At 41.9% G+C, this 16864-nt stretch overlaps 3 protein-coding genes across 10 annotated transcripts in view; 2 read left to right on the top strand and 1 right to left on the bottom strand.

Moving 5' to 3' along the window:
- cacna2d3 (calcium channel, voltage dependent, alpha2/delta subunit 3) overlaps positions 1-3108 on the top strand; it is a 29242-nt gene extending 26134 nt beyond the window's left edge. The window contains exons 32-39 of the mRNA XM_088308751.1: positions 71-141; positions 222-297; positions 387-427; positions 863-918; positions 1412-1529; positions 1643-1758; positions 2276-2355; positions 2476-3108. Of these exons, the coding sequence (XP_088164877.1) occupies positions 71-141; positions 222-297; positions 387-427; positions 863-918; positions 1412-1529; positions 1643-1758; positions 2276-2355; positions 2476-2568 (651 nt within the window). The 3' untranslated portion in view covers positions 2569-3108. The remainder of the gene's footprint in view (positions 1-70; positions 142-221; positions 298-386; positions 428-862; positions 919-1411; positions 1530-1642; positions 1759-2275; positions 2356-2475) is intronic.
- Positions 3109-3258: 150 nt separating this feature from the next.
- On the top strand, positions 3259-4951 carry h1m (linker histone H1M). 2 transcript variants are annotated; one of them, XM_088309364.1, is made up of 5 exons: positions 3259-3484; positions 3570-3826; positions 4129-4234; positions 4302-4354; positions 4692-4951. In XM_088309364.1, exons 1-5 carry the CDS (start codon positions 3415-3417, stop codon positions 4914-4916), a joined length of 711 nt encoding a protein of 236 aa, XP_088165490.1. In that variant the 5' UTR covers positions 3259-3414; the 3' UTR covers positions 4917-4951. The 2 variants fall into 2 exon arrangements, with proteins under 2 accessions (XP_088165490.1, XP_088165489.1); XM_088309363.1 differs by having other exon boundaries at positions 3260-3484; positions 4302-4363.
- A 267-nt stretch (positions 4952-5218) lies between these two features.
- Positions 5219-16153, bottom strand: tmcc1b (transmembrane and coiled-coil domain family 1b). 7 transcript variants are annotated; one of them, XM_088309730.1, is made up of 8 exons: positions 16086-16153; positions 14191-14365; positions 12100-12143; positions 10698-11454; positions 9006-9425; positions 7804-8288; positions 7407-7542; positions 5219-6187 (listed from the first exon to the last, which is right to left on the bottom strand). In XM_088309730.1, the coding sequence occupies exons 4-8, from the start codon at positions 11298-11300 to the stop codon at positions 5867-5869; spliced, it is 1965 nt and encodes a 654-aa protein (XP_088165856.1). In that variant the 5' UTR covers positions 11301-11454; positions 12100-12143; positions 14191-14365; positions 16086-16153; the 3' UTR covers positions 5219-5866. The 7 variants fall into 7 exon arrangements, with proteins under 7 accessions (XP_088165856.1, XP_088165862.1, XP_088165857.1 ...); XM_088309736.1 differs by having other exon boundaries at positions 10698-10963; XM_088309731.1 differs by lacking the exon at positions 16086-16153 and adding an exon at positions 15651-15836.
- Positions 16154-16864: the final 711 nt, after the last annotated feature.

The following is a 16864-nucleotide window of genomic DNA, read 5'->3' as shown; positions in this document are numbered from 1 at the left end:
ACCCGGAAGGTGTTTGCACAGTAATACGGTCGTAGTATGATGCGGTTTTCACATGAAACTGGTCTCCCAGACAGGGCTCTTCTTTGGCGAGGTGGAAGGTGCCGTCATGAACAAACTTCTCCAAATGGGCTCGTTCAAAAGGTCGAACACCGAAACTAACGCGATTACGTACTGTACGTTTGATGATGCAAGTTGTGACTTCGCCACGTTTATTGCTGCAGGATCACACTTTACGACTACCAGGCCCTCTGCAGAGAGTACGCTGGGAGCAGCGACAGTGCTCGCACTTTGTCCGATGTAAGCACAGTATGGAAGAGGAAACGGTCCTTTATCGAGGAGTTATGCATTCACTGCAAGCGCTTTGTCATTATGTTTCTGTCTTGCAGCCTTTCACTGTTGTCAAGTGGCTCCTGACTGAACTTGTAATGTAAGAATTTCATATTATCATGTGTCCCCAAAAACTCTGTTCGCAAAGGATTTGACACAATCCAAAGTTATATGGTGGATGCGGGGGTTACCTTCAAATGAATAGAATACACAAAATAAATTATAAGTTATGCTCAGTGACCACAACATTAGCGACACCTGTGCAGTCGATTGAGATCCGATTCGAGATATAAGCAAATAATTGTCATACTTATTTTTCAAATGTACAATATCTAAATAAGGTAAAAAAAATTATCATATTATATTATTTAAAGCTGATGTACTGTCACTCGTGAATTGGATTTGATTCAAATGTGCAAGTATAGCCAAGATTGTGGCCAATGAACATATGCGTCATTCATAACCCAACACACACGATCAGAACAAAATATTCTATCATTAAAGTCTAAGGATACCTTTGTGTTTTTCGTTTCAGTTTTCTGCTGGAATTTAACCTGTACAGCTGGTGGAATGTCGATCTTTCAGTTAAAGGTATAAATAGCTGATTGATTGTCAAAAGCAGGAAAAATGAATGTGAATTACCCCTTTGGCTACTTCAATGTAAAGGATGTTGTGCTGCTCCTTTTGGTGTGTGCGCCTTAGACAACTTGGCGCAGAATAATATAGACATACGGCTAGACAGTACATGGAGACAGTCACAATTTCTCAATAAGCTGCTGTAATATTAATTACTATTCTGAGATGATAAAGAATGTATGACTCTGAATATTGTTTACATTATCTGTCTACATGTGTTGCTCCACCAGTTGTTTTCAAATATTTCTTGTTCAACACAAACCTGTTGCCAATAGAGTATTGAACTCCAGCTTAACTATAAACCACCATTGCATTTTTATTTGTTGGAAAATGACAATTATTGTATGTTATTAAAATAGATATAAGCGATTCAAATAATGGATGGATGGAAGATTGTGATTGAGTGTGTATGCTTCTCTGATGTTCAGTTCTTTATGCTATGTGACAGCTCAGAGATCTCGGGGTAAGACCACAATGGTGCCATGTGACACAGAATACCCCGCCTTTGTCTCAGAGCGTACTATTAAAGAGACCACCGGAAACATTGAATGTGATGGCTGTGTCAGGTACCAAAATCATTTGTTAATAGAATAATAATGACTCAAATGATCCACCACGATACTGCTCTTCCTGCTTTTGTACAATATACTGGATGTTACATAACGTCTCTGGGCTGCAGATCCTTCGTAATACAGCAGATTCCCAGCAGCAATCTCTTTATGGTTGTCGTGGACAACAAGTGCGACTGCAGCAATGCTCCACCAGTGACCATGGATCCCATTGAGATCATGTATATCCTTTCCAACCTCACACATGTGGAGAATTTAGCCCGTGAACATGAACAGTATGTTTGAAGAGCTGAATGACTTTAAAAAAAATCATCTAATTGTGCTAAGGAGGCACACATAGACAAACAACCATCTGCGCTCACACTCGTACCTAGATGCAATTTAGAGTTTCCAATCAACCTGCCAAGCATGCTCTTGAAATGTGGGTGAAAACGCAGTACATGGAGAAAACCCACGCAGGCACGGAGAGAACATGCAAACGCCACTCAGGAATGGCGGAGCCGGAGTTGAACCCTGCATGTCTGTACTGCGAGGCCATCGTGCTAACCAGTCATCCACCGTGCTGCCCCTGATTTTATCTAGACAATAGACAATTTTAAAAAAAAAAATACTCCAGATGAAATTTTAGCCTCTGCCATTTTGAAATTTCATTTTACCACATTGTGATGTCAATTTAATAATAATAATAATAATGTGTTCATTCTTCAAACTAATACATTGTAACCTTTACTACACTGAACATAATGAATCCCTGAAGTGCGACAGACTGAAGTTTCAGAAAGACAGAAAGAAGCCGGAATCATGTCATCCTTTCCATCCTGAGGTATTAGTAGGCCACATCTTTAAAAGGCAAAATCGACAATACAACTCTCGTATTGAGTCTTAAAAAATCTTGAACGCACACCAACAAAAGTTGACGTCATATGTTTAATGTGTTCCATAGGAAAATGCCATGGAGTGTGGTTCAGCTTCACGTCTCCACAGTCCTCTCACAGCAGCTTTGCTCCCCTTAATGGCAGCGAGTGTCAGCAGGTGACCATCAGCAACAGAAGTTTGCGGCAACCACTAAAGGATGATAAAAGTCATAAAAAACGTAAACATGTAGGAAACAAGGCCAATCACAAATGATTTGTTTGCATTCCTGCAGGAAGTGCTAGAGTGGCTACAACAATCTAACGCACACTCAGACATCCATTCATGCAGAAAACTTGTCGCCATTTATTTTGCAAGTTTTTCTAGATTATGTCAACAGTTGACTGTGGTGATACAAGTTATTTGTGCAAAAGACACATTCGTGCTGTGATGACTTCTCTAATATATAAAAAGAATGCAGAACAGAGCGGAAAGTAGTTTGGGGAACAGATTGCTAAAACACTCATATATATTTTTCTTCATGCTGTCTATTTTAGATTTATGTAAAATATTAAATAGTATTCAGAGCACTTTAACTTGCTTTATTCTGCCATTTTGTCATCGTCAGACACTACTGATGCATGTTTTAACAGTGTTCAAAGAATGTTATATGAATATGTTCAGTCTGATCAAAAAGATCATGAATAAAGATATTTTTCCTTGACATACACTATGTACATGTTTTTTGTGAGTGTATTTATAATGACTGAGCATTTATCGAAACAATTTAATAAGGTATGGAAGAATTTAATAATTACGTATATATATATATATATGTAGGGGTGCGTGCGTGTGTGTGTGTTTGGGGGGGGTCACGTGGTGTTGATTGCTCGATGAGACTCACCTGCTGCCTCTTCGCTAAAAAGTCAGAGATGCCAAGCATTTGCACGCCGGGTTGCTTTGTGTCAGTGTGCGTTTTTGTCTTCTTGTATTTGGAGTTTGGTGGGGAAAAGGGAAAAGAAACTAAACTATGCCTACTAAAAGATTATCATTTGTTGTCAGCAACACGCCAGTCCTCAAGAAAGGATTGAGAAAGTCCGGTAAAAGCAACCAAGCAAATGTTCTTCGTTTGGCTTGCCGACCCTCGAGGTTTGGTGCGAATTTAACGTTTTGTTGACTCTTTAGGTTCCGTGACTCTACGGAGAATAGCCAAGCATCCGGGCACGAGCGTCATGATGGCAGAGGCGCTCAAAGAACTGGACTCCAGAAAGGGGGTCTCCAAACAGGCTATTCACAACTTCATCAAGCGCAAGTACCCCACCGCGGACAACATTCGCCTCAAGTACTTGGTCCGCAGAGCTCTCAGGAAAGGCTTGGAGGACGGCACCTTGGTTCGGCCTCCAAACGCAACTGTCACCACAGGCGTCAATGGCAAATTTCGGGTACCGTCACCAACAATGTTTGTTAACGATTTTACGGTCAAAAATATCTCGCATGGTCTCCTAACAAATGTCACAAAAACTAGGATTAATGAATTAACTGGTGCTTACTTCATCGAGCACAACGTTTATTTTGTTGAATGAATGGCAACAGGTGCTTTTCTTTTAACTCTTGCCATCTAGTGGTGAATAATGAAATTTGTTCTTGCTTGCCTCATATGAATGAACTCTGTGATGAATATTTTTTTTATGAATTCGCGGGTAATTTGCTGCGACACAATTTAACCCTGGTGTCATCTGTGAAGCTGGCGCCAATGGGTAAAGTGTCCAAGACAAAAGTGGAAAACGTGGAGCCAAATGTGCAAAAAGCTCCAAAAGTGACAAAGGAAGAACCAAAGAAGAATAAAACTGGTCAGTCAAACTAATTGGCATTATTGAAATTGTCAACGTTTAACTAACTTTTTTTTGTTCCCCTCAGGTGGCACAAAGAAACCTGCCGCAGAAGAAAAACCACACTCACCGAAGAAAGAGGTGAAAAAAGTAAATAAGTGCTCCGATTATTACTACATGCATGATTATTTTAGTTTTCATATTTTGTGCTAGGGTTAGCAATTTATTATAAGACATTTCACTCTAGAACTTCACTATTCATGTAACATTATTCTTAAATTAACAATTTAATGATCAAAGCTGTGAATGAAGACTCAAATTAACTACCCTAAATGAGTAAAAAATATCGACTCTATAATGGCTATACTGACACAGTGGAGGCAATGTCAAATTGCTAAATTTTCTTGGGTGTCTTTGAATTTTGACTTGCGAAGCAATTTCCTGCCAAGTTAATAGTTTGTTTCTGCTTATTTTTAAGACTACAAAGGCTACTAATAAGTCTAAGAAAGACGAGGCGGTTCCCCATATCAAGGTGCCACCAACAAAGAAGCCCAAAGCTCAAAAAGCTGCAAATGAGGATGTTGTGGATGCTAAAGCAACTGATAAGCCCAAAGCAAAGCCCAAGGAGGTCAAAAAAGCTCCAACTGCCAAGAAGACTAAAGCAAAACCCAAGGCTGCAAAGGGTGAAGAGGCTGACAATTGAGTACACTGCACCAAAAACTGCTGCTGAACGAAGAATGCCGAGTGAATGTTTTCTACAACAAAATTTTATAATTTTTCAATAAAAATATTAACTTTTATAGCCCCTTGACTTTTTTCTAAGTCCTGGGCTTGGTTGAACAAGTTTTAAGTGACTGAAGAATGGGGACAACATTGCTCTCCTAGTACATGTGCAGGAATGCAAGACTGCACCTGTCACCTCTAGAATATTCTCTACAAGATTCTGAAGTCTGTGGGATTAATGCCCCCCACAGTAAAATGAATGAAACTGACTTGTGACTTGAATTACCTTTCAAAAGAGGGAATTTATTGGTCTTTTTAAAAAAAAAAAACAGTACTGGACTAATTGTCACTAATAGAAACAGTACGGAAGCACTGAGTCTTTTGAGCACGTCAAGTGCTCTTCAAGTATGTTAGTTGAGTTCATAAATCAACGGTGAAATGTCCACTTGACTTGCACACTTCATAAGAAGTCATGATGATCATTTTGAGCCAGTGTATGGTGTTGCTGTGCAAACGCTCAGTTCTTTAGTGAGGAGGAGTTGGTCACAAAAGCTCATTTGAACCAAGTTAAAAACAAACTGCAGTTGGGGGGCCAGGGGGATTACAAATTAAAAATGTCACATCGGCAGATGACAGTTAAAAACAAATAAATATGCCTTCAATGACATCAAGGAGTCATTATAAAAGCAATAAAAAGGTCAAATGTCTTGTGTGGGGCGACGATGTAAAGTGGTCCACATGTAAACAAACTGACTCAGGAGAGAGAAATAAAGTGTGCGGTTCTCTCAAAGCCACAATTGCACCAAAGACGGCGAGCCGAGTGGCCGTCTCGTCTCTCTGTCGGATGATGAAGCGATGAGCGTAAAGAGGTCCGCCGCACGGGAAGTCATGTCGCGGTTCGAGAAGCTTCGTGTCCCGTGCGCCGTCGCGTCATCTGGGGTGCAGCAGGTAACGATGCACATAGTCGGTGAAAGCGTACCAGTGCCTCCACAGGAAGGCCACCAGGACGACGAGGAGCAGCGTGGTGAGCGTGCGGCTGCGCGTCTTCATCAGCGGCACCACGCAGTTGGCCACCGTGGACACGAACACCAGCAGCACGGCCATGACGGCCAGCAGCACGTTGATGAGTTTGCCCAGGAGCGTCCGCGCCGTGGCGTTCTCCAGACCCTCCAGCTGAACCACCTGCTGCTGTTGCTGCTGCAGTTGCAGCTCCATCTTGGAGATGCGCGTCTGGCAGGCTTCCAGCGCCTCCTGTGAGAGACACACACACACAACAGAGTCAGGCTTCGGGTTCAGCATTCCCCCCTCAAAATTGCCAATGCGATTTAATACGCAATTAATTTTTCAAGGCCCTCTTATGTATACTTTAACAAAAAAACACAATCGATAATTATATGATACTTAATATACATTGTGTTAGGCTTAAACAAAAACGACGAATGAACCTTGAATTAATATCAATGGGGTGGCATGGCTTTCTGGTCGAGTAGCCGTCTCCCGACCAGAGGTTGCGGGTTCAATCCCAGGCCCTTGTGACCATGTCGAAAGGTCCTTGAGCAAGATATTGAACACTTTTTGCTCCTGGTGCCGCATCGTCAGTAGGTGAATGAGCAAACAGTGTCAAGTGCTTTGAGTGCCTTCTCGATGGAACGTTGCAATACAAATGAAAGTCCAAGTCCATGAAAGAGAGTTTTGTTTTGTTTTACTACTATTTAAGTTCACTTCAACTTTTCACGTTTCATGAAAACATGAGATGGGAATGTGGACTGGACTTAATCACTGAATTTATTAGGACACTATAGTTAATTATACATGTAAAAAAAAAAATAAAGCCTTCTGACCAACTAAAATGAAACATTGTTTTTTTATTATCGAATTGCAGCCATTGCGATTTAAAAACTTGCAACATCGCAATGTTGATTTGAATTGGATTAAGTCTCCGGCGCTAGCTGCAGCTATTGAAATTTTCGAAATTTAGTATTCTACTACCCCATTGATTAATCTGATCTGATTATATTTTTTTACATTTATATTACATTATTACGTAAAAAAAAAGTAGAATAGTCTTATTTTTGTCCACACATCCTCACGCTTTACTGTAGTATCTGTGAGGAAGTGTGTATCGTATGACTTTAAAAGGCAGGACTTTGTTTAAGAGTTGGACAGATTTCTAGTTTGTATTTTATTAGTATAAATTTTATTTTGATGCTGTGCGATAATTTTTTTTCTGTTGTAAAATATATGCCTTGGCACAAAAGGTTGAGAAATACTGATACTATCTATTAAGAGGTGGGGTGATTTTTCAGTTAGTGTGACATCACTGACACATCACGCTTTTCCTGTAGATGAGCTCTGAGTCATGGCGTCAGCACTCCCTCTTTTGTGTTCGCTGGATAACACAAAAAGAGTGTAACACGCACTGTGGGTGACGCAACGTGTGTTTAACAAGGGCGCGGCCAGTATCGCTTACCTGGATGTCTCTGGCTCGTTCGTTCGACTGGTAGGCAATCTTCTCCTCCATGCTGGCGAGTTCCTGTTTCAAGTTGAGGATTTCATTCTGGTGCAGCTCGGTGAGATCGTTGAGCTGTTCCTCCAAGCGTTCACACCTGCGCCGCAGCACAGATACCAGCGAATCCCAAACATAAGGCGTGATGTGTAGTTTGTAATGGAAAGCCCTTTCATGTACTAGTTAGATTTCTGCACACTAGTAGGACAACTACTGTACGTGTCACTAGTGAGGCAAAACTAAATTTTAACCTACTAGTACAACTTTATCTAGTTTATTAAGATATGTATTAGTACACACATTTCCACAGAAATACACTAACTTTGGCACACTATTAGAAAAACTGCATCATATTACTTACCTGAATCGCTCCTCTTGTAGGGCCTCCATGATCATCGTGTAGTCGCGTTGATAGTGTGACTTTAAATTGTCGAAGGACTCCTCAAGGCGACCTTGGTTGTCCCGCAGTTCTTGGATTTCGTGGAGTATAGCGTCAAACCCCGATGCCTGAGAAGGGTCAAGTGTGTTCCCCCTGGAGCTGGGGGGCCCCCCGGGGCCTCCGGTAGTGCTGTTGGCCCCCGCAGAGCCCGATGTGGCGCTGGAACAGTCGTCCTCACTGCCGTACTTTGGACTGGACTGCAGATGCCCCGCGGCGAGGGTCCTCATGCCCCCGGGGCCGACTCCCTCGTCGCCCGGCGTCTCGTCCAGAGAGTCCTTGAGGGCAGCGATGTTGTCGGCGCTCCCGAACTTGTTGCGGATGAGAAAAGCAAATTCTCTCGGCTTGGACACGACAGCTCCGGCTGCAGAGTGAGTGGCATGGGAAATGCTGGAGAGGCCGCCCGTTACCTGTGATGGGCCACACTTAGTTAAAATAACTAGTTTCTTGGTAAAAAAAATTTCCTGGTGGGCAAATGGATGTGTCTATTTGAGGGAGGCATTTGTGTGTTTAACGGACACGGGTGATTTTTGAGAAAATACAATACATACTGGAAATACAAATAGGAACATAGTGTAATCTCTCGGTTAGTACGGTGGCTACGTTCCAGATCACCACCGCGAATGACGAAATACCGACCATATTTTTATGTGAGTTACAGGTATTATTTTTGTCCTCACGTTCTACAATACTGTATCCGTGAATGTGACTGAATGCGTGTGACTTAGAAAAGCCTGAACGAGGGACGTCTGAGTAAGTGCACGAGAGTGAAGTGTTGGCCGGGTGTTAACGGGTTAAACCATTACCCAGTCTGAGCGGGCTGACGTGTTGTCAGTTTGGCAAACGCAGTTTAAAATGCTTCTGTGGCTGTGTCGATTCTTGACCATCTGTGAAGCAATGACAATACGTTCCTAGCGGTGGTAGGCTATCTTATATTGGACATTCTGTCTTTTATTGTCATTTAGAGCATTTATTTATTTATATTTCATTAGAAAAACAGAAACGGTCAAAATAGCCAAAAAGGTTTACGTTTTTATCCAGAACTGTGAAAGTCCTGCCTCAAGAAGAGAAAATATTCAAGCCTTAGATGACTATACGTTGGCGTGTTGTGAGAGGTAATCACGCACCTTGGCGCCGACATCTTTCAGGCCCTGGTGCATGTCTCGTAGGACATCTTTGGGCTGACGCGGGATGCCGTTGTGCTCCACCTCGCGAAGCTTGCGGTGGTAGTTCTCCAGCTTCTTCTGCAGATGTTGAATGGTTTGAGAAGACTTCTGGTTCTTCTTCTCAAACACCTGCTTGATCCGCACGCTCTGCAGCTTGTCGGCATTGTTGGCCAGTTTCAGGTACTCGGCCACGTTGTCGTCACGCGCCGTCTGCTCGATTTTGATTTGTTCGGTGAGTTTGAGGATCTTCTGTTGCAGTTGGGCGATGGCCTGCTTTGTGCGCTGAGGGTCCGGCGTGCTGTCGACCATGTCGTACCCGTCCGCGCCGCAGGGGACGGCATTCGGTGACGCAGCAGGAACCGACCCATCGTATCGATCCGGCTGCAGCAAAAGAACGGGAGAAAAAAAATGCTTGTAAAAATGCTTGTATTTTCTATTTGATCTATGATAAAGGAATTCTTATAGTCACATAAAAGTTTGACTAATAGGGTCTTGGATCGTGGCTTTGTTTGCTGAATTGCTCTTGCGCATGTTTTATTGAATAGGCCAGTTTCTAGAAACTGAAAAGGGTGGTACAGGAAGCCTGTACAACATCACACATGATTTGGAAGAGTGAGTCTGATCAGGCTTTTCGTTTCTCGTACAAGTGTGCAGGCATGATGGCGATAGCACTGTCAGAATATGTAAATAGTGTGACACAATATAAATAAACCATTGAAGAAAACAACAAAGGAGAGGAACACAATAGAGTGCTGTGTCATGCAGACACGTCCACTGCCAACATTTTTCAAAATAAGACTTTTGAGAGGTTTTTTTTTCTATTCCATTCATATTATTGCAAAGTGACATTTCACTCAACCAATCAAGACAGAAATTGGTCTTGTTTCACCCTACTACTACTTCTGTAGCCTTCCACTGCACGTGGCACCATAGATCAGGAGTGTAAAGTGCGCCACACTGCATTAATGGTTCCCTCAGATAGCCGTTATGACTGTGAAACCACAGAAATGTATCATCGCTTCATTAGATTATTACATAGTCAAACAAAATGAAATATATTTAGTATTGCAATCTAAAATCAGGGAAAATAAGTTTGTTCATTGTTTAAAAAACACTTGCAATACCTTTATCATTCAAAAGTGAAGGCAATTTGGAGTTTGACACCTGTGAAATAGACTTAAATCACTAATACAAATTAGGGCAGGAGCTATCAAATTTTTTACAATCGTGAACAGAATGGCCCATTAATTAACTAGTTTCTTATTATTAAACAAACTAAATGCACAGAGAAGCAGCTATTATTGTTTAGTTGGGGTAGCCATGTTGAATATTGCAATACGTGATTTGGATTTTGGAGGCCTGTCCTGGTGAGTGACGTGGGGGTCAGCAAATTAAAGTGTAAAGTCGAGCGCTAAATAGCTGGGCATCAGTTGTAGTTGTAGCAGCTGGTGTATGAATGAATGTGGTTAATAAACGTTGATTGAGTTCAATAAAGGGAAAAAGTGCTGATGAGGCACGTTTGTTCGTTCTGCTATGCAGTAGACACTTGCACTTTGGTAATGGATGATCAGCCCGAAATTTTACTGCGTACCATATCAAACTGAACAAAAAAATCCACTGCTTAATGCTTTTACTGATATTGTGGCCACTAACCTTGTCGGGTTCCTCAGTCGAATGGTAGCCGGATGTGAGCAGCATGTCTGCCAGGGCGGGGCTGCTGGGCGTGTCCGTGGTCGAGGAGGAGCGAGGGCGCCCAGCCTGCAGCAAGGCCTCGTGCGTGCTGCGCCGGTGAATCTGGGGGCTGCCTTTCTGGGGGGCATCCCCGGCGACCCCCGCCTTGCTGCGGCGGCTCTGCAGGCTGGTGCCTCGCTTCATCATTGGCGGCGCACCACGGATCTGCTGCAGCACGCGGCTCAGAGCTGCGGGAGGGGCGGAAGCGGCAGGGCCGTCAGAATCCATGGACAGAGCCGACGGGGTTCGAGTGTCCCCGCCTTCCGAGACGACGTCGGTGGGCTCGGAAACTGAGGCGCTTGCGCAGGAAGCGGCGGTGTCATGTGGGGACACGGAGGAGCGTCTGCGCTGCGGCTGGAAGAGCTGCTTCAGGCCATGACCCAACGCTCCCATGTTCTCCAAGGCGTTATGGGTGATTTTGGACAAACCATGCTCGGACTCTGACGCCCTCCTACCGCCCTCCAGCTCCGCCCGGCCACCTGAGTCCGCTTCCTCTAGACTCTGCTCACCACAACCCTGATCCATCAGAAGCCTCCAGTTCTACTCAGGGGGGTGCACGGGACGAGCTACACGGCGTCGACACCCCCCACCCCTCCCCTGTTTGACGCTGGTTGGTCGGCGCTCAGTTGAACTTTCTGAGTAGGCATGCATCTGTGGCTTGGCTCAATGTCATGCTTGTCTACCACAAAAAAAATGATAGAAAAAATGAATTATAACATGCAAAAGTGAATGATTAACAGAACAAGAAGCAGAATACAAAGCAGTGAGCAAAATAAACGACGTTGGTGCAGAGACATCCGCGAAAAACGTAATTATCGCAAATCGTGGATGGAAGACAAGTGTGACTTGTTTTGACAATACAATTTGTCATAAAATTTATGTGGCATGACTGGGAGCACCAACCTGCTGAAAACAACAAAAAATAAAGTGTACTCAAAAGAAAAATATGTATTTTTTGAGAACAGTTTCTGAAACGGTGAAGTTTAGCAGATGATGAAAATTTGCGTCTAACTGCTTGTATATTTTTGACGGGAAGGAAACGTTCCATTTCAGAAATTATTCAAATGGCTGTGTGTGGATGGTACAAACAAATAAAAGATACAAATTAAAAATCTAAATTGAGAATGAACAGCTGAGTCTGCATTCATGGATCACTGGTTGCCTCTTCACCCTTCACGCATTTTTTTTTCCATTTCTAGGTCAAAAGCTGCAATAAATTGTAATTTAAGAGCGAATCCAACTTTTTCGCTTACAGTTGACATCGTACGGAATTATTGGGATTCCTGCAATGAAAGGGTACAAGTGATAAGGACGCGTCACTTACCATCAGCCCAATCACTCCTCTTCTAACTCACAAATCGGGATTGGCTAAAGAAAGAGCAGAAGAAAAAAAAAAAAACATTTACGCACACTCTCACCGGCCACAACTTCAGTTACACGTTCACCATTTAATGAGCTAATACAACAATAGTGTGCGAGTGTGTCATTTTATAAATGCCCTCTCTGTGACGTCTACCCAGCCCGTAGAGCGGCATCAGTCACGAAAAAGGAGGTGTCTTAAGTGTGGGAAACACACCCAGCAAAACCAGTGTGATCCTCCTCACATTGTTCAGGATAGCTGCCTATGATAAGCCTTCATTACAAAATGAAACAAATGATTCACAGCATTTATTTAGCTTGCTGTACCAGTCAGACGTCTAGTATGCCATGACAACAAAAAAAAAGGGCAAGAATGCGAGCCCCAAAAAAACAAATAAAAACGCTCAGAGGAAGTGTCAGAGTGCAACTAGTGACATCCAAGTGGGTGAGTGTGGGTGCTCGCCTGTCAAATACCGCTGCTGTGAGGCAAAACAAGAAAATGTGCACACAAGCCTTCATATGCAACATGGAAATGGAAATTGTAATACGTTTGCTGCAGAACTACTAGTATCACATGATCTTCTTTTTTAATACAATAATAATAACACACGCCGTTCATGCAGTGTGTTGCTCATGTGGCAAAATGTAGGACGTGACTGTTTAATTTCGCATCCAGTGGAGGCACATTCACATGGAAAGATTAAACAGCAGGTGTTCACATTTACATGTTCCCATTTTGAGCAGAATTTAGAAAATATTGCTACTTGAGAGCATGCATCGTTCTGCCACTAATACAGCCCTCTTTGCGTGCAGCAGCAAGACCTCATGACATGTACCAATGCTATTCTCAACCTTTCAGGCAAAACGAGTCCATGGGTCTTCAGCAATGTTATTGTAGTTTTGGAATTTTAATTATAGTTCATTTTTAGTACCGATTTTTTAATGGAATTAGTTTTTAGTTTTCACAGTGATCCTGTTCATTTTTATTCGTTTTAGTCTTTCAAAAACAGTTTTAAGAATTTTTTTTTTTCTAAAAAGGTATTTACTTGTATGCAATATTAGAAAAACGCAATGTTAAGAATAGTGCAGTAAAATATATATATATATATATATATATATATATATATATATTATTCTAAAAGATTTGGATAATACAGGGTACAGTTCAACAGTCCACAGACTTTGAATTATAATAATTGAAGTGAATAACGCCGCGACTAAAGTTACATGCATGCATGCATAGACCCTAATTAGAACAAAGCTAGGATCTTGTTTGCCAACTAACTTGGCAACTTCTAAAGTGGATTTGTGGCTTGAATTGTTGTTGAGCAGTATTAAACCCAGTTGTACAACATATTTTTTTTCTATACTACATAGATTATTTTCATATATGAAATACAAAAGGAAAGGACTTTTTACCACGCGTTGCGCCAACATTTTTTTTCACAATGTATTGTCACTTGTTGACAACATTGAGGAGCGTTTTATAATGATTGCCTATTCCTGTTAACTTTGGGTGAGAGACAGGGTATACCTTGAACTGGTCGCCAGCCTATCACAGGGCACATATTGATAAACATAGTTTCACACCGACAGACAATTTTGAGTCTTCAACTAATCAAAGAAGATCAATATTTCAAATAACTACAGTCATTTCTGTGTCTGCTTTGGTGTGTTTGTGCACACCTAAAACGTTAAATTGGAAGCAAACATTCCTCACAGGCTTGGAGCAAATATCCCCCAAGGGCAACGAAATTACAGCAGTGTCCGTCTCTAAGCTCAAGGCAAAGTGATCTTGCTGAAATAGGTCAGCCAACACTCGCCTATCTCTCTTTGCACATTGCAGCGCTCCAAGGTCACACCATCTGAGTGTTGTGCGTGTTGTGGAGCATTTAAGCTTTTAAGAAATTTGCACACGAACCATTAGACTGAAATACTCAAAACAGTTTTGTGCTCGTGAAAAAAAATGGATGAAAGTACAAACACATGGGGGGGGGGGGAAGTCCATCAGTAATTAGTATTTAAATAGAGTTAAACAACATTAACATAAACATACCTTCAGAGGTTGTCATCAGCAAATAAAATGTGGACCAACACACAGGGTACAAGATTAAAATTCCAAGCAAAATCCAGCACCACCTCCGCTGGGTAAGTCCTCCAAATGAAAAATTGACAATGTGGCTCTTGGGTTTTGGTCAGCTGTCCTCATTAGCGTTTAGAAAGATCACATGCTGGAAGATTAAAAAATATATATATTATTATTCCCTCATGTAAAAAAATGTTCATTAAGATTTGTGAATCAGTCTCTTTTGCGCTCAAAGCCATTTCCAAGAACGGTAGGGAGCTAATGTAAAACTGAAAGGTTCTTGTCAAAGTTAAACTTTTGTTCAAAGGTTGTTTATTTAAACCAGAACAGAAAGGTAAAGCAAACGTTTGATGTGTACTCAGCAGGTGACGAATGCCACGGACGGCAGTCCATTCACATGAGGGAGCGCACACTAAAAAAAACATTGTGTCTGACCTGCTCTATATTTTAGCAAAATAGGATAGTTTAATCTCAGCACTGACTCTCAAAGCCCTTCACGAGTAATTACACGTTAATTAATGAATGGATGCCTCCTTTTGGGAGCACAGCAGGCTTGCCTAATATTAAATTACAGTAGCCCATTAAGGACAAGATGTCAATACAGTTAAATGTTTAATGTAATTCCATTTTTTATAAATGCATTCTTATAACAAGGTGTAGGGGAGTGGTAAATATGAGCTCATTAATAAGTTACAGGTGCATCCAGAGGAGAAAATGTAGAGATGATGCGAAGAGAAGCACATATGCTGCCTACATGACAAATATATTCAATACAAACAAACGACTGTTTGACTGCAAATAGCCTGGGCTCAACGGTTTAGAGTTAAGAAGAGGATGAAACAAGCTGCTTGCTAGCTAAAGCTCGCAGGCCTCCCTTTTACGTGAAAAACAACACCAATTTAAGAGAAAATACCGACGTGGTTAGCCACCGCAACAGACTTTGTGGCTAACCATCGTGGTAGTTTAACGTTGTGTAAATTGCCGCGCCAGTTTTTGGTCAGCTCGTCTTGTCTTTCGACACTTTTAGCAGGACAAGCTAACTTGCGGCGCCGGAGGGCGTTCATTTTATAGCACGGTGCACACCGATGGCGATGGTGGAGTGTTGCTTTACTATACATGAAGACACATTGGGGTCGTTACGCGTTTATTACTAACGCGAAAGCAGAAAATGCCTCTTTTAGGTTAATTTGATCTCACTAAAACGTGCATTTGACCCGTTTAACAATCACCTGGAGAAAATCTACACTGGGATATTAACAGTCATTGTTGTGACACAATGCCAGTGCACACATCTTAAATATAAGGCAATACAAGTAATGAGTTTTCTGATCTGTATAATAACTGCATTTCGTTATTGTCCGTGTATGTTCTGTAAACGGAGTTGCATAATGTGCGAAACTAACTAATGTTGAAGTAAATGGAAAACTTACCGGCTTGTTACATTTGTTTCAAGTGTGACATCAATCATAGTCCGGATATGCAGCAGACATTGGCCATGACATTCACTACCTCGGACACTCGCCATTGTCAATTTACGTCCGACATTCACCTGTTATGTACACTTGAAAGACGATTCCGTTTCCATTTGGACCAAGACTAAACAAACCTCGCCCCACCCCGACAAACCGCCCCAATAAAACAGGCGCCCACTGACCGCCTGGCTGACTGGCTGGCCAATCAGCCTGTCACTTAGCATGCTGGCTAACTCGGCGGCTAACTAGCTCCGGGCGAAAAGACGCGTCGACAACCGCCCAAACAAGCCCGAGCGGCTTCGACCCTCGCACAGATCGGACGCCGGTACACGGAAGCGAATTTCACACAGAGAGTAATTCACAAAGTCGACTGTTTTGACGGCGTCAACTTACATGGGCGCTGAGAGGATTGTGTTGGTGACCGTTCATCTCTCCCCGATGGGAACACTCCCACTATGACGTCATATAGCGTGCTCGGCGTCAAAACACAACGCTTGAACCACGCAAGACTACGAGTCTTGTATCAAGTACAATATCTGAATCCAACACTTGGATAAAAGTAAACATATTTTATCAGAAAATAACTAACACGCAAGCCACTTGCGGGGAAAAGAAAATCTAATTTTGCATTTTTATTCATGGAGCTTTGGCTCTATCAAGTCCTATTTTCATGAATTGCTGATTTTAGGCTGTCATAGTAAGGACAAAGACACAAATACACAAATTTCATGGTGATCTATTACAGATGTAATGCAAACAGCATTAAAAATCTTAATTTATTTTAAACTTTATTCAATAAAACTCAAAATGGTGGTGGCCCACTGAAATACACTAATTGCACAACAGTAAAGACAAGTGTATCAAGTGATTTATATTACATCGTAGGAAAAGTGCATTGTTACAGCTCCAGCTTTTGTCCTATGTGCTATATAAAGAATGTTGTATTGTATTATATTGTATTGTATCATATTGTATTGTATAAGAAAGAGCTTCAACAACAACCACGCGAGTAGGACAATTGCTCTTCAAACACTTACGATGCAAATGCACAAATTAGCCTAAATATTCAATAAATCCAATACACATTTGTCGTTATGACACTTTCATAAATTCACATTACAACCGCAGATACAACTCTGTCCACTAATGTGTGGATAAAAAAAATGGCTGCC

This window comes from Idiotropiscis lumnitzeri, chromosome 11, assembly GCF_059441095.1.
Source record: "Idiotropiscis lumnitzeri isolate Australia: NSW breed Sydney's pygmy pipehorse chromosome 11, RoL_Ilum_1.0, whole genome shotgun sequence".
Classification (NCBI taxonomy): domain Eukaryota; kingdom Metazoa; phylum Chordata; class Actinopteri; order Syngnathiformes; family Syngnathidae; genus Idiotropiscis; species Idiotropiscis lumnitzeri.
Note: the sequence above shows the minus strand (reverse complement) of the source record. Positions and strands in the feature narration are given on the sequence as shown.

What these genes read in the sequence shown, in the direction of transcription:
- tmcc1b (XM_088309730.1), bottom strand. Translation starts at nt 11,300, where the DNA reads ATGGATCAGGGTTGTGGTGAGCAGAGTCTAGAGGAAGCGGACTCAGGT. An exon ending in CGACTGAGGAACCCGACAAG is followed by an intron (nt 9,426 to 10,697) that starts GTTAGTGGCCAC and finishes CTTTTGCTGCAG; the next exon opens with CCGGATCGATACGATGGGTC. An exon ending in CTACAAGAGGAGCGATTCAG is followed by an intron (nt 7,543 to 7,803) that starts GTAAGTAATATG and finishes GCTGCGGCGCAG; the next exon opens with GTGTGAACGCTTGGAGGAAC.
- h1m (XM_088309363.1), top strand. Translation starts at nt 3,415, where the DNA reads ATGCCTACTAAAAGATTATCATTTGTTGTCAGCAACACGCCAGTCCTC. An exon ending in GAAAGGATTGAGAAAGTCCG is followed by an intron (nt 3,485 to 3,569) that starts GTAAAAGCAACC and finishes TTGACTCTTTAG; the next exon opens with GTTCCGTGACTCTACGGAGA. An exon ending in GCGTCAATGGCAAATTTCGG is followed by an intron (nt 3,827 to 4,128) that starts GTACCGTCACCA and finishes TCATCTGTGAAG; the next exon opens with CTGGCGCCAATGGGTAAAGT.